The following is a 16,998-nucleotide window of genomic DNA, read 5'->3' as shown; positions in this document are numbered from 1 at the left end:
AAATAAGATTCTCTTGTAACTACTGATAAGATATACTCAAAGTCAGATTCACTAAACTGAAGAAATTGTTGTAATTAGGGAGTTTACAGATATACTTGATGCTCTACTTTGCAAATCATTCCTGAACCAGTAAACAGTGCTCCCTCCATCCCAAAGAGCAAACTTGATTTCTTGTAAATCACATGATTTGGGGGAAATCTGGCTCACTGCACTAACCAATGAGGGAACGGGTACACATTGTGAAACAGAAACACTTTCCATGCTGCAAGCCAAGCAATGATTTAATACGGACTTTTATAAAATCAAACATGTTGGAGTCTGAAAAGCATCTGTCAGTCAACTATGATCTGATATGTATTGTTAACCTCATATTTTAAATACATCTGTTTAGATCTCATAGCCTACTTTCACGCATGTATACATTTGCACACACTTGAACCAAAAAGCATGTCACACGTCTGTACACATCAGTTTACATGTTATGGCTGACAGTATGATGATTTTCTCAGTTTCTCATGTTTTACCAGTTAGCATGTGATACTTCAGTCTAACTAACTAACATCAGTCTGAGGAATGCTGCTTCTTTCCAAGTTATCTTAGAAAAAAAGGAAAAAAAATCAGGGAGGGCATTGAGAGATTGAGAAATACAGGGGTGGATGAATAACAAAACCCCAGTTAACCAAACAGTTATTGTCAGAGCAGGCAACGACATAGAAGCTGCACAATGGAGTGCTTCATCTTTTCCATACTGTTCCTGATCTCGACTGTGGAATGTTCAGCGGGCAGGTAAATATAGAAATAGCTACAATATTTGATATATTATTACACAATAGTTAACAAGTGTTATAATGTAACAGATCAAACAAAATATGCAGCATTGCAGATGTTTCTTTGGATAGGCATAGAGGTCCATGAATGCAAAATATAGCAATACAGACGGATAAAGTAAGTGCTATGTTTCCCCTTTTCGTGCAGATTCTTCATCTCAGCTCCCCGTGTGTTTCATGTGGGTGTTAATGAGAAAGTGTTTGTCCAGATGGGAAAATCGTATCTTAACAATCCTTTCACTCTCTACCTGGAGCACGAACGTAGCGGTATTGTTGTGTCTGAGAAGGCAATCGCTCGGTACACTGAGGAAGGGGAGAGCGCAACGGTTGAGCTCATGGTATGAGAAACTTCCCCACTCTTCCAAAAGCATTCATTTTAGAGGGGACTAAGATGTCATTGACCCAATCTTCTAATGTGCGTATTTACAGATAGACAGAGAGCTAATGGCAACATTGCCTCCACATTATAGCCGACGCTTCTTACTGCTGGTGGCAGAGAGCTCCTCCTTCAGTATCAGGAAGATAACAAAAGTTTTGATGTCAAAGCACAGGGGTTATATCTTCATTCAGACTGATCAGCCAATCTACAACCCAACACAGAACGGTGAATGAAAAGTCAACAAATCTGAAGAAAGGGAAAACAATGTGAAAGAATGCCCCACTAAAGAATTAACTCATTGTTTTTAAATCCATTTTATGTTGATTATTTCTCTTCTAGTGAGGTACAGGATGTTTACTCTTGACCACACGTTGAGGCCTAATGAGGAGGTGTTCCACATATCAGTATATGTGAGTAGTTGAAGAGGACTTTGCCAGGTCAACATGAATGATTTTCATGGTTTCATATCATGATTCATGCTTTTATCATTCAATTACAGAATGCTGTCGGAAATAGAGTGATGAGGACTCTAAATACTGCCAAGGGAGGAATACTCCAAGGCACATTCACCATACCTGATGTATCAAAGTATGTTAACACAGATTTACAAAAACTGCTTCTTACACAACAGCAAATACTTTGATACTATAATAACAGTGTGTTTTGTTGACAAAGATTGGGCACATGGAAGATTACAGCACACTATGAAGGTGATGAAGCAAATGCTGCTTCCCGAGAATTCAAAGTCCAAAAATTTGGTAAGCTAGTTTAATTGAATTGAATTCTTGTTTTAAATTAACAGATAATACCCCTCTAAAAACATTTTCATTTTTTACACAGTTTTACCGAGTTTTCAGGTGAACATTGCAATGGAGCAGAGCTATATTTTGTTGAAGGCAGAACAGTTTGACTTTTCCATCTTAGCAAGGTAAGTGTTGATTCATTTCCCATTAAACTTACTTTAAGTTTTCATGTGAAAACAGTATTAATCAATGTTGGTTACTTGATATGCCTAGAGAACTCAAAAACAATGTTATTTGAAAAAATGTCATTGCTTTTACGCCTTGCTAGTGTTGCCAGGTCAGATTGACAGTTTTCAGCCAAACACAATTTATAATCCGTCCAATTTTATAAAAACCATCCCAAATCATAACCTTGCCAGAAACCAGTGTAAAACAATTACATGTGTAACAGAAAACACATCATAACCATATAAAACATTGCATCAAATAACAAAGACAAAATGTTGCATAAATAGGCCATCGCAACCCACAAAAAGCATTGTGTTTTGACAAGAAAGAAAGCTTAATGCTTTTTCATATATTTTACAATACAGGATGATGTTATAATCTATAGGCTGCTTGTTTAAAACTTTACCATACATGTTAGTTACATTTTCAGACTCTCTTTTTGCCTTAAATTTCTCTCTAGGTATTCACATGGCGAGACAGTTAAAGGGGCTTACCACTGCCAATTTGGAGTGATGGAAAAAACCCGTAGCCAGAACATGAAGCCTGTCTTCATCAGGGGACTGGAGTTAACTGGTTCGGTGAGGAAACACATATCTATACAAAATTTCATTTCAAGGTCTGGTAACATTTTGCATCTGTTACAGTACTTGACTATCAACCATTTCTGCCATTTCTTGCAGGTCAAGGATGGAGCTGCAGCAGCTTCTCTCCAGAGAGAAGACTTAAATGCGAACCTCCAAAAACAGCAAAACAAAACCCTCTCCGAGTTACAGCAGAGTGGAGCACAACTCTACTTGAGAGTGTTTGTCACCAACATACAAAGTAAAGGATACTCTGTCACACTATAAACCAGAGTTTAAAATAGAAACCATGTGTTGTAAAGAGAAAATATATTATATGTTTAAAACATTTTGTGTTTAGAATACAGCAGCATGTGCTCTGCACAGTAAAGTATGATGGTGACTCATGTTAAATGACCGGGCAACTGTTTCTGTTTCTTATTATGCAAATCTTGGAAAGTATTGTCACTGACAAACTCAGTATTTGATTTCAATAATGAAAATAATAACAATAACAATTCTATTACTGCTAGTACTACTAATATTAATAACAATAATGATAATGAAAATGATAATTCATCACAAAATTGAAGGACAAACACCTTGAGATGTACCATCTAGTATTTGAGAGGGTGGATACTGGGAATAGTATTGTGATTTTTCATTACATCTGATATCTGCATTTTATGACCCAGGTGGTGAAATACAAGAGGCAGAAGTTTACCTTCCCATCATCTCCCACAAATACACCATGGATCTCTCTCGAACTCGCTCATATTTCCTTCCTGGATATCCGCTAGATGTGGTGGTATGCATGAAACTAACAAGGGGTACACAGCTATGTACATGACTGTGATGATTTTGTGTGTAAAATATATTGTTTGTTGTCATTATAGATGGTCGTGCGTCTCCCAGATGGCTCCCCAGCAGCTGATGTGCCAGTAAAGATTGATGTACTTCCGAGATCTTCAGAGGGATCTTGGCAAGGCACCACCGACCAGGAGGGGGCAGTGTATCCTGTCTTTAATATTCCCACTGTGGCTCAGATTACTGTTCAAGTTAGTATCCAATCCATAAACAACTAACAAGATGTATTATCAAATTGATAAACCACTGGATTTTCCTTTACTTCAGTTTAACTGTTCTCTAACACCCTGACTTCATTAGGTGTTGGCAGATGGCCAGCAGCAAGAGAAAGTAATTCAGCCTGCTTCATCTCCGAGTAACAGCTACCTTTACCTGAGTTTTACCAACAGGATGTACTCTGTGGGCGAGTCACTAACAGTAAATTACAACACCGTCAATGGCCCGACAGCTGGGTTTATATACTACATGGTGAGACATAACTGAGGGAATACAACATGGTCTATTTTGATGAAGAGAAGCAACAGTTTCATATATCTTAACAATTCTAAATTGACTCTGTTGCAGGTCTTAAGTCATGGGATCCTAATAAAACCAGGATTTCTTGAATTTGGTACTTCAGTCAAACACAACCTGGAAATAACATCTGATATGGTGCCATCCTTCCGTCTGATTGGCTACTACTACAATGAGCGTGGTGACATCATTGCGGACTCGGTGTGGGTAGATGTCAGGGATGAATGTGAGCTAAAGGTCAAGGTGAGTAAACAGAACAGATACGAGTGCAGACTGACTTCTATTTACTGTGTTTGAATACGTTAAGTCTATATGCAGCCTGCTACACTTATACTTATACACTTATACTGGGATGGTCGACAAAATAATGTTGTAAAGTAACAAACACTGCTTTGGTTGCAACATGTCATGTCATTCTTTGTCAACACAAAATATGTTCCTGTCTAGTTCAGTTTCAATTACTGAACTCAGCCTATGTGGTTACGTGTGTATATTTAGGTAGAGCTGAAAGGCCCGTTCCGACCTGGAACACAGTCTGAGATAGAATTGGATTTAAATGGTCAAAAAGCCAGAGTGGCTTTGCTGGCTGTCGATAAGGCCATCTACGCTCTCAATGCCGACAATAAACTCACAGCCAAACAGGTAACACGCTCTCTCTTACAAGACACTGAGGTTATTTAAGTCAACCCATATATTATGATACAGTAAATTCAAGATCTTCTTCCTACTTTTCAGGTGTTTTCCTCCATGCAGTCATATGACGTTGGTTGCTCATACAGCGGAGGATCTGACCCGGCATCTGTACTAAAAGAGGCTGGCCTGTCTTGTTTATCTCAGTCCCAGTCAATCTGGACGAATCGTATGATATAAACACAATTATTCTTCCATAAATCCTTGAAAATGTAACAGAAATTTAACAGGTCAAATGCATTATGCATCTAGTTTAACTTGGGATATACAGCATATTATACAAAATACAAAAGTCAAAATTCAATAAAGATGGTCTCACGTTTACGGTACATTAAATGAACACACTCACATTCTTTAATATATCCCAAGCTTTAGATAATGGGATGTAGGTTTTGCATGTTTTTTGCTATGCAGATGGTTTCAGTTGTATCCAAAAATAAATGAAACCACAAGTAAATACTACTACAGGTGGTAGGGGAGAATATTGAGGCAGTGATTATAATGTAGTGACTGTCCCATGCTGAATATTAATGCTGTTATGCTACTTTTCCAGGCTTTGGCTGTGGTTCACAAGCTGCTCGGCAAAGGCGTGCAGTGGACCTTCAACAGGAAATGATGACCCTAAGTAAGACAACATTCTGGCATTATGACTCTTGTCTGAGCTAATCTAAGATTATTCTGCAAAGAATATGCTATAAAAATAGGACATTTCTTTTTCACCCTCAGAATCAAACTTTTCAGATGAACAGATGCAAGAATGTTGTGTTCGCGGGTTTTCTCTCATCCCTATGAGACGAACATGTCAGGAAAGAGTGATGAGAGTTTCTCTGGTGGTTAAAAATCCTGCTTGTGCTGCCGCCTTTTTAAAATGCTGCCTTGAAGGAGAGCTTCTGAGACAAAAAAAGATACAAGAGGACGCCCAGAAAGGACTTGGCAGGAGTGAGATGAACTTGTCCTGTGAACATTAAATACTTTACACACCTGCTAAGATTACAATTATCACAGAGTGAAATTACAAATATCTCATTTCTTATTTTTAGCTGCGGACCTAGCTGACATTGAACAATTCTTCTGGGACACTGCTGCTCAGTACATTCGACGATATTTCCCCCCAAGCTTTGAATTCAAAGAATTTGATGTAGATGGGAAAAAAAGGTAAAAAGGTGGACAGTTTTTATGTCAAATCTTCTTTTGCGGTGGAAATCAGTGGCTAGTTACAGCTGTTAAAACCATTATATATGTTATATTCATCATTTATAATGTTCAGTGTAAGTGAAGATGCATTACCTTAAGTCTACAGTATAAACTACAAGTAGACAAAAACATTTGTCAGATGCATTTTACAGTCAGTTAATTAATTTTATCTGAATTGAAACCCCTTAGTCTTCGGTTGACTCTACCCGATTCCATCACCACATGGGAGATTCAGGTCATCACTTTATCTGCAGCCACTGGTAATAACAGCTTAACACTCCACAATTGCTTTTTGGATATTTTGAGAGGTTTCTTATTAATAACTGTAATTCACTGACACTATGTTTCTTTCAGGTTTCTGTGTAGTTAAGCCGTCTGAGCTCAGAGCATTTAAGGACGCATTTGTTTCTCTGCAACTGCCTTACTCAGTGAAGAAATATGAGCAACTATCCATTTCGCCTGTTATCTACAACTATGGCGAAAACAGACTACAGGTAAAAAATCACCTAATTTACCGACATTAAGTGGCACTAAAAACAGCAAACACCTATTGTACGAATTTAAATTCAAATCTTTATGTTTTTTTATAGGTGGCAGTTCATATGGAACAAACTGAAGGCCTTTGCTCCCCCGGCTCTGCCACCACTATATCTTTTGTTAACGTTACTGTGGAGCCACAGTCTTCCCAGCTTGTCTCCTTCTCTGCTGTCCCCATGGTAACCGGCTCAATACCCATCAAAATACGTCTCTATGACATAGAGAACCAGTGGGGAATCGATGCAGTTGAAAAGACTTTGCGTGTGTTGGTGAGTGACAAAGACATTATTTGACTTCCATGCAAAATTATTTTTATGATAGCTGCCTACCTGATATAATAAATATGGACATGTATATGACATATTGGAAGTCATATGGGATCTAATGCAAAAATCACTTGCCTTTGTTAACCCTCCATATGTCCCATATCAGCATTTTATCATAACTCACACTAATGATCAGTCAGTTTTTACAAATTGATAAAAGTGTTATTAATAGTTCATTCATTTTGATTTGTGTGCTAAAGGCTTTATGCCTGAATTGATTATGAGTATGCATTAAAATATTAACTATTTGTTTATTAGTAATTTTAACTGAAATCAACATGGGTTTACCGTGTGCATTTTTTCAAGTGTAAGGCCAGGGACACACAGTAATCAGCGCTCTATTTTGTTGTAGACAGAAGGAATAGAAAAGAGAGAAGAAGAAACCCATGTATATAAATTAGATGGTGAGTTGTTTCAGTATTTCTTGCTTGGCACTTGATATTTTATATTCTTCATATTTCCCATTTACTTTAATCAATTTACTTATCTCTATCTTAATAGGAAGGAGCACAAAAACTTTCAATATTAGCGGAATGTTGCCAGATGAGACAGTCCCCGACTCCAGCTCCAATATTTTCATTTCAGTGGAAGGTATGTGCAGTTAGACACAGACATACGATTCACAGACCTTAGTAAATAACAGTGTCTTACTCTTTCAATGTTCTTATCTGACAGGGGATGGATTTGGCAGTTCATATGCGAGGAACCTTCTTTCTCCTCAGAAGGTTGCTAAACTGATCGAATTGCCTACAGGATGTTTAGAACAGACAACGTTATGGCTGGCCCCTACATTGTCAGCCCTCCGCTACCTTGACCTGAGTGACCAATGGATCGACATGCCTGCTGGTGCCAGAGATGATGCCCTTGACAAAGTCGAGAAAGGTAGGAAGTGGTCAATTGTGTAATGTCTTTCACACAAATTTAGAGTGAAGAATGAACATTTTGAAACAAACTTTAATTCTGTCATAAATTTCCAAGTACCTCATTATGAGTTAATGTTGATTGTTGTCATTGCGTTAGCAGAATCTAAAGGTGGCCTGTCAGTTTCTGTCACACTCTGGTCCACAACAAGGTGTCTTGACAACATATGTTTTGGCTGACCCCTTGACCTTTCCACTAGCACCACCATAAGGACAACAGATTAGGTATATTGACAATAAGAGGGTTTCTCAGCAGTTTCCAGAACAGAAGCACTCACCATCCAATCACCGAAAAAGTCAATTCTTCCAGAAATCTCTAATTGCCAAAAGTTTTTTATTCCAAATCACAGCATCTATGGTGTTCCTCAAAGCCTTGGTGTCTTTATGTGCTATTTTGTAGGTATTTTCTATTTTCTAGGTAAAAATGATTTCTAGCACCAAATCTGTGTAATAAATAACCATTAACCCATTGATTAACAATTAATTAATCAATGTATGACTCGAGCAACATGACACACTGCTGAGCTGCATCCCAAATCAATCATCAGGTTCCCAGCTTTCAGATGATGTACACCACTTTAATGTGGCATACTATTGACTTGCACTCTCCCCCTAAAGATCCCTTGTACCCCCCTAAAAAAGGGTCTATGTGGGTCTCTCAGAGTTAAAAGATCTACCAATCACAACACAACAGAGTGGCACTATACCACAATAATGTTTCAACATTTTATCCTTTAAGTCCTCAAAAACAAACTGTACCTCCAAAAATAGGCTATATTTAAAAGGGTAGCCTGCTATACCCAAAGTTCAGCACATGGCGAGGCTTTTCTTGACGCAGCGCAAAGCTGTCATGGCGCTGCACAAGCCCTTGGAAATAATGTGTTTCAGAGTTTAGTGGCGTGTAGTTGCACTTTGTGTAAAAGGCCCATTCATTAATTATTTGAGCAGAGCATGGTTATTATAAGATTTGGGGTTTTCGGGTCGGGCCGCAGATATCAGTGACCTACACTGTATAGAGTATTTACCTCATGGTGGATATAGTTGTGTAAGGCCTTAAAAATAATTAGAAAGAGTTTGAATTAAATTCAAAATGTAGTGTTAAAAAGCCAACACTGGGCTAATATGGGAATGCTGGGGAGTCCTGCAGCAGAGTTTTTAAATACTGTTTTTTCAGAAGACCAAAAAAGAAGAAAAAATAAAGTAAAATACACACCCATTGTCCCTACATTAGCAAGTGGCCTCTAGATCGTTTTCTTGTTTCACGTTAGTAGTGTGGGGTGTTAAGAACGTTTAGTCCTCTACAGGCCACTAACAAACAACATTATACATTTTTTTTTTTAACAAAAACACTTTATTTTTCAGGTATTATAAGGATTTTTCCGAGCAAGAAACCCGACGATACTTTAGGTTCATGGGGTTCAATGGCATCTAGTAATTGGTGAGTATATGTTTTATGCTGCTGTAATGATTTTTTCTTTCTATGTCTAACATTGTAAATCAAGTTTCTCCATTTCCAATTATCTCAAATAATAAATTATTTATTTTCCATCCCCTTTCACCTGGCTTTTCATTCTCTTGTCCTCAGGTTGACTGCCCTTATAGTGAAAGTGCTATCGTTGATGGCGCAGCGTCAGACAGCGTCTTTTGGAGAGCTGGGCAGGAAGGCTAGGGTTGTACCAGAAGAAGAGATCAGAAAGTTAGTCAATATCTTGCTCTCTGTACAGGAGAATGATGGGTCATTCAGTGACCCACATCCAGTGCTACACAGAGGAGTTATGGTAACCTCTTCTGCATTCATGTTAGAACATGCATATACATAGAACAATATTAGACGTGTCAACACACTTAATAGCAATGATTTGAATGCAGTATTGTCTCTGTTTGTTCAAACAGAAAGACCAAGACAAAAATGCAGCTATGACGGCGTTCATAACTCTTGCACTGCACCGGTCGCTTCAATTCCTGCAAACCGAATTGAGAAGTAATGTGGTGAGTTAATAAAACGATTATATATTTTTTTTGTCTTTTGGAATGGCAGTCCACCACATTGGTCCAGACTAAATTATATAAATATCAATATCCAATAGGTTATCATGCAATTTTGTCAAGACATACATTTTGCCCATGTGTATCCTCATGACTTTGCTGATCCCTTGACTTTTCCTCTAGCGCAAATCTACAGACATTAATGGGTCATATATGCATCCTAACAATTTTGGATACCTGGCTTTACCTTTAGCGCCACCATGAAGTTAACATTTGTGGTTGTGAATGGAATTATCATGAAAATCTTTGTGTGAATTTTGACATAAACTTGGGAACAGACATTCATGTAACCCCCTCAGGATGAATTGTAATAATGTTGGTGATAATTGGCCATAATCAGCTCAAAATCGATAATTACATTTATTTCAATACTTTGATTTATGATAAAATATACGAGTGCAAATCAATGTCAATATTTGTGAGCATAAATGTTAGCATGCTAACAAGCTAAAATAAGATGGTAATAATGCACTGTGAGCATGTTGTGCATTGCAGCCTCATAAATCTGCTAGTGTGGCTGCAAACTGTTAGCTTTGTTATAATTAATCTAATTTGATAGACTGTAGTCAATGACTAATTTGCAAAGAAGATCGGATGCAAAATAACATTGACTGCCCTCATGCTACTTTCAGGAAGCAAGCCTTGCCAGATCAACAACCTATCTCCTGTCGCACCTTGAGGAGCTTCAGCATCCCTATGCTGTTGCCATTACAGTCTACTGCCTCGCAGTTTGCCTGCCAAAGGGAACAGATCATTCAGCTGCCTGGAAAAAACTTCACACAATGGCTACCAAAGGCATGTCCAATCAAAGCAAATAGGCGTGGGCGATATGGATAAAATATATAGTTTGTTGTTGAGTATAATCAATTGAGATGTTTAGTAAATCCAGTAAATTAACTGCCTGACAAAGCAAAGTATTTCTTTACATTGATGAAAAAATCATATAAAAATGAAATGTTGCCATAAAGCAGGCCTTCTAATTGGTTTACAGCAATGCCTAATACACCTAGAGATATTCAAGTGATTGTATGTTGTTAACAGATTTCATATTTACATATCGCCCAACCCTAAGAGACAACCAAAATGTGTATCCCAAATTGCTATTGTTTGAAATTGTTGTAATTTTTACTGAATGTCTATTTCTAATTATCAGGGACAAACGGCTGTTATCTTTGGACAGCAAACCCACAGAATCAAGCACAAGCAGATGCCATCACAATAGAGACTACAGCCTATGCCCTCCTAGCGGCAGTGGAACTTGGGCATACCAAGTGGGCAGACGAAACAGCCTGCTGGTTAACCACCCAAGAACTATACTCTGGAGGCTACAAATCATCACAGGTGATTGGGATGCTACATCGAGAATTGTTTGAACCCTAGGAATCTCTTTCTTTGGACATAGACCCTGTATCCCTGTGGTCCCATATCATACAGTTTAGTCCAGACTAACTGTCAGAGTGCAGATGTTAAACATGTTATTAATGTTTTATTACCATGCCAAGGATACCATCATGGCAGTGGAAGCCCTCGCGGAGTATGAGCTAAAGAGGCCCGTCAGGCCTGAAGTAAATCTAATAGCAGAGTTCAGAGCCCAAGGAAAGCGAGGCATTGTAAAACTTGCATTGGAAAATATGAAGGAAAAGGTGGAAACAGACCTTAAGGTATCAAAGAGCATCATCAACATTGCACTAAATATACACAAATATTTAACATCTTTCTTAGATTATGTTTCTTGTGTCTTTCGTTCCAGAAATTTTCAGGGAACAACATTATGGTGCAATTGACAGGAACAGGCGAAACCAAGTTTAAAGTAAGTTTGATTAATGTCTGTATACGCTGAAAGGGATCCATAATTTACAACAATTCACCAATCTCTTTGGCAGATTGTAAAGGCTTACCATCTGCTGGACCCCAAGGACGATTGTGACCAAGTGTCTATCAGTGTCACAGTGGTTGGGAAAGTGAAGTACACCGGTGAGCTTTTGACACCGAAGTCACAACCACATGTATTTCTAATAAAAGCTACACAGTTACATTAACCTCTGTCTCCCTAGCTAAGGTCATAGAAAACTATGAATACTACGATGACGTCGAAAGCAACGAGGAAACGAAGGAGCGTGTGCCACGATCAGCAATTGAGTGGTTTGATGCTCGAACCCGAAACAGGAGAGACCTTGATAACAACTTAAATTCAGACGAGGCTGTCACCTATAAAATCTGTGTCAGGTTAGTTGAACGGGACTCACATCACATTCACTCTTTATAAGTACTCATGAGACATGAGCTTTGCGGGAGAAATTCATAAATCCGTGTCTTTCTCAGCCTGTACTTTTTATTGTTTTCCTGTGTGTAGTCATAGCCCGAACGTCAATCTCACAGGAATGGCTATCGCTGACATCACACTTCTGAGTGGGTTTGAGGTTGTAACTGAGGACCTGGACAAGGTTAGTAGCTCTCTCTATCTCCTCTTCATCCATGGGTCTTTCTCATTTCCCGATTTTGTGCCACCTTGATTCCTCGCTCCTTCGGTTTGTGACTCTACTGACCAGCGACTCCTCCGGTTGCAAAAAGAAGTCAGATTGTATGGAAGTCTATGGGAAAATGAATCTACTTCTCACTTGATTTATTACCTCAGTAAACATTTTAAACATGAGTTAATGATCTCAATTGCTATTTTTACGTCTTTTTCAACACACCATGATGTTCATTTAGTAAATTATGGTCCTTTTTAGAGTAAAATAGATCATAAGGCGGAGTATGCTTTAGGGCGGGCTTACTGTGATTGACAGATCGCTGCCACTACCTGAGCCGTATGCGGCGTCTCTACGTCACTCCACCGCAGTCCAAGTATGGTAACTTCTGTTCGCTGGTTGCAAAAAACAGCTAGGCAACGGTCGTTTCCAAGATGGCGATGGCGAAATCGCCAAACTTGAGTAACTGCAGTCCACAAATCAATGGGTGACGTCATGATGACTATGTCCACCTCTTATATACAGTCTATGGGCGTGACACACAGCTGTAATGATATCAAACAACGGCTGGACTCTACAAATGTAACAGTTCCTTTTTGTATTCATAAACTGTATTTATTCAAGATGATCGGCTCAAACTTTCTGCCATTCACAATTTAATTAGCTCCTCGTAAGGTTCTTTTCTAATCACATTTCTTAATGACATTCACCTGATACTTGTGTTTTTATACTGAATGGCTATAACCCAAACAATCTAAGAGGCACAAAATCGGGAAATGAGAAAGACCCATTGTCATCCTCAGCGCAAGTTGGGAGAAGCTATTTGGGGCTCGTAGACAAACTTAAATCAATGCAAAATATCAGCAATTGATCAGAACATGTTTGGTTCTTGGATACAAAATCGAAAGTGTGTACACATGTGAAAAGTGAAGTATGACTTGTTACTTTACAATCAGACACTCCTGAAAGTCACTTGACCTGACCGAGAAACAGTCCATAGCTTCCTGTAAATCGTTGGTCTGCTGTTTTTCCACTTTTTTTTTGTTCAGATTACAAGATACGTGTTGATAGTTAGTCATCTTTCTGTTTACAGTATTTACTCTAAGCTTAGTGAGCCTTCATTCTTAACCTACAAACATGAAAGTGTATGATTTAAGAGTAGACGTCATACAAATTTAAAATCTTAAAATCCTGTCTCTTTGTAGCTAAAAGAGACAACTGAGCTATACATTTCCCATTATGAGGTCTCCAATGGAAGAGTGCTCCTCTACTTCAATGAGGTAAGGCTGAAACCTATTTACATACACACAGATTTTAAATGTTCAGTACTAAAATATTTATTTTCTCACTCTAGCTCTTTGAATCAAAGGAATGTATTAGTTTTGATGCTATACAGAAAGTACCAATGGGTCTTCTACAGCCTGCTCCAGCTACGTTCTATGACTATTATGAACCAAGTAAGCTTTTAATTTGATATTTTTAGCATTTTCTGTCAGGATAGAGGGGACATCTTTGTTTAATTCACCAGGAGTTTATGAACTATTTGTGCCTCCTTTCAGACAGAAGGTGTACTGTGTTCTACTCCGCCCCCAAAAGAAGCAAGATGGTCTCCAAACTGTGCTCAGAGGATGTGTGCCAATGTGCAGAAAGTAGGCCATTCCACTAAGACTTATATTGAAAACACCCATGAATACATGTAGCGTTACCCTTCAGGTTTATATAAATAATTAAAATTGCATAATGTTTATCTTTTCTTTAGGACCCTGTCATAAAATACAAAATACATTCCAATTAGAAAGTGGTCAGAGAAATAACGTCCGTTCAGAACATGCTTGCTTCTTCCCTACAGTAGATTACGGTCAGTACTGCACAAAAGACATCATGGTGTAAAAGTATCTACCATGACCTTGAAAATCCATACTTTCATATAGTGACACTTTGTTTTATTTCAGCATACATGGTTGAAGTCCTCAATGTTTCAATGAAGAGTAACTTTGAGCTGTACAAAATGAATGTAAACGAGGTACTCAGATCACGTAAGTAAACTGTAACCACAAGGCTTAGAAGATGCTGTAACATTGACCTTTACATCTTTATGCTTGGAAGACCTATCATAAATATAATGGCAATAATCTGTCTGTCAGATGGAGATAACTTTGTGGATGAGAATTCTATTCGAGTGTTTGCTAAGAGGCGTCACTGCAAAGGACAGTTAGACGTGGGAAAACAGTATCTCATCATGGGCAAAGATGGCTCCACAACGGACTCAAACGGAGAGTAAGTGTAGTCGATAATAATAAAAGAAGTATTATTTTACAATGATTGATTCTCATTCTCTTAACTCTGTCCCTTTTTTACTAGGATTCAGTATCTGTTGGAGTCAAACACCTGGGTTGAAAGAAAGCCTTCGGCAGAAGACTGTAGGAAAACTGCACATAAAGCTGCCTGCAAACAGTTTAATGTGTTTACAGATGAGTACAAGATAGATGGCTGCAGACAGTGAAATGAACAATTCTTAATCAACTTTTATTTTAGTAGTTTCCCATGATATACACAGTCAGCATGGATGTTTAGAGCTCTTTTTAACCGTTTATAATCACGAAAGCATAGTATAAGAACATATATACGTACTGAGACATCATTGCTTGCTAGACAGTAAGTGAATGACTGACTCCACTGTAGTATCATTTTAAAGTTTACTACACGTACAATGTGACCATTAACCATGTCTTTATGTCCAATACAGCTACCAGTGTTTAAATAAAAAGAAATACTGCTTAATGTTTGCAAATACCTTTGTATGTGTTGAGATAATTATGTGAAAATGGAACTTAACTCAGCAACTGAAAAAACAAACTTGTATGTCCTTCCAAATAGTGTGATTCAGTTGGGTGTACTGGTTTGATTTAGCTTTTCTTTTTATGTTTTTTTTTTTTCTTTTACTGGCAGTAACAGCTCTGAGAGGGGTCTCTGTACTCAATGCAACCCCCCTCAAAGTTACCCCCCTCCTAACTTAACATCTGCAAGGTGAGGAAGAAGTGAGAGGGGGAGTGGTTTGGGGTTAGCAACACAGTGACTACACATAAAATGGCATAACAGTCTGTACACAAGACTGGCTCGCTTGCTCCCAGTGGAGTTATACAGTGAGAGGATTTGGATCAATCATCACCTTATAAAGATAATAGCTCTTCATTTGCTCCCGAGAGCTACCAGTCCTCTTCTCAAATTTGCTCCACTTAGAACCCTGCTGCAGAAGAGCGCAATTACTAAATACATGTTGTGTGATATGGAGAGAGGTTATGCGAGAAAACGAGGGGTAGTGGGAGGGAGCAGTGCAGCAGGAGTAGGAGAGAGGCATGGGTGGAGAGGCGAGGAACAAGCAAGGGCTTATGTGCTTATATTATTCTAATCTCTGAGGTCGGGTCCAAAGTAAGCAACACGGGAGTACTGACCATCACTTCAATCACAGCCAGATCAATGCCTGTACTGTTTCAGCCTTTGCCATTAGACATTTCATTAAATTTGCATCAATAAAGGGTAAATAAATATGCAGACTTCAGCATCACACATTTTCATCTTGGGGTTACTTTAGTGCCCCGTCGGTAGCCAACAGCAACAGCATATTAAAGGGTAAAAAGTGATCTTCTTTTTGGCTTGACATGACAAAGCAGTGTAGACTTGTGCTTTTCATTAGTCACAATCACTCAACAGTAGACGCAGTTATTGTTCAGACTGTTTGTGCAGCACAACGAGATACACATATTCTCTCAACAAAGACAGATTGACAGAGGTGAGTGAAATACCCATATCTGTTTTATACTTTTGATTTGTGGATTTACTGTAAATACACATATTCCACGAGGACAGGCTCACCTACTCTGACACACAAAATATGCTTCAGCATCAACTGTGAAACTGCCTGGGGAATTGTGAAATGTGCTTGTACGGCCAGGGGATATTTTGTTCGCTGTGCAGTAGCCTTAGTTGTTGAAGGTGTATTTCGAGCCATTTTTCCAAAGGCCATCACAGGGTCAGTGGTTTGAGGGTGGTCTGAGGTGCAGAAAGGAGTTGAGTGAGGGCGGAGCTGTTTCTGGAGGCTGCCTGCAGATGGAGGCACTGATGGAGTAGGACCACCCACTCAGGAGCCCACACTACAGTAACAATTACTGTTTGATCTCAATATCAAGGTTACTTGGTCTAATGTGGATAGGCCTTTTTCACAGAAGACGTCTTACATGTCACAATAGGAAAAGCACAGATGTAAATAATACAGTAAATGATGGCTGAATTACATTTAGCTGCTTCAGTTTCAGGGTCTCGGTATCACTGTAACTCTGTCATGAATTACTGGGACACTTGAAAATGGAAAGGACAAGTCAAAATATCCTCTTGATCAGAGGTGTAGCAGGCGTTTGCATACAAAGCAGTTAGTGGTTATCCGTTTATCTTCAGCAGTTCCCTTGGTATGGCCAGATGTGCATCACTTTATGCTTCCAGTATGTCACTCTTTGTCACCTTCCTCTTCTAATGACATCCACAAACTCATGAATCCACCACCGATCAAGCTTTGCCATAAATCCAGGTGTAAATCAGACATTATATACAACTTTCACACACAACAAACACAACCCTTCCTTAAATACCATTCACTTTTATAGCAAGTAGCAACCAGGCCCTTTGCTGTACGTTCTCATAGT

At 38.7% G+C, this 16,998-nt stretch overlaps 1 protein-coding gene across 1 annotated transcript; it reads left to right on the top strand.

Moving 5' to 3' along the window:
- The first annotated feature begins 710 nt into the window (after positions 1 to 710).
- On the top strand, positions 711 to 15,083 carry LOC306700430 (complement C4-B-like). The gene is made up of 41 exons (XM_079165448.1): positions 711 to 786; positions 976 to 1,165; positions 1,257 to 1,431; positions 1,546 to 1,616; positions 1,706 to 1,794; positions 1,882 to 1,964; positions 2,047 to 2,134; positions 2,638 to 2,755; positions 2,858 to 2,999; positions 3,433 to 3,545; positions 3,634 to 3,795; positions 3,905 to 4,072; positions 4,169 to 4,360; positions 4,616 to 4,759; positions 4,853 to 4,976; positions 5,361 to 5,432; positions 5,534 to 5,746; positions 5,848 to 5,962; positions 6,191 to 6,261; positions 6,356 to 6,495; positions 6,592 to 6,807; positions 7,217 to 7,268; positions 7,366 to 7,455; positions 7,540 to 7,746; positions 9,147 to 9,222; positions 9,370 to 9,562; positions 9,678 to 9,773; positions 10,463 to 10,625; positions 10,984 to 11,171; positions 11,333 to 11,491; positions 11,581 to 11,640; positions 11,714 to 11,804; positions 11,885 to 12,056; positions 12,184 to 12,274; positions 13,507 to 13,581; positions 13,656 to 13,758; positions 13,861 to 13,950; positions 14,061 to 14,159; positions 14,254 to 14,337; positions 14,446 to 14,578; positions 14,663 to 15,083. Exons 1-41 carry the CDS (start codon positions 725 to 727, stop codon positions 14,802 to 14,804), a joined length of 5,112 nt encoding a protein of 1,703 aa, XP_079021574.1. The 5' UTR covers positions 711 to 724; the 3' UTR covers positions 14,805 to 15,083.
- The last annotated feature ends 1,915 nt before the right edge of the window (positions 15,084 to 16,998 follow it).

The sequence above is a fragment of the Pholis gunnellus genome (genome assembly GCF_910591455.1).
Source record: "Pholis gunnellus genome assembly, chromosome: 8".
NCBI classification, from domain to species: domain Eukaryota; kingdom Metazoa; phylum Chordata; class Actinopteri; order Perciformes; family Pholidae; genus Pholis; species Pholis gunnellus.
The sequence above is the reverse complement of the archived record's forward strand: the minus strand, read 5'-3'. Positions and strand labels throughout refer to the sequence as shown.

Coding starts and splice junctions, on each gene's coding strand:
- LOC306700430 (XM_079165448.1), top strand. CDS start 725: ATGGAGTGCTTCATCTTTTCCATACTGTTCCTGATCTCGACTGTGGAA. Junction 1,617..1,705: donor TGTTCCACATATCAGTATAT/GTGAGTAGTTGA, acceptor ATTCAATTACAG/AATGCTGTCGGAAATAGAGT. Junction 1,965..2,046: donor ATTCAAAGTCCAAAAATTTG/GTAAGCTAGTTT, acceptor TTTTTTACACAG/TTTTACCGAGTTTTCAGGTG.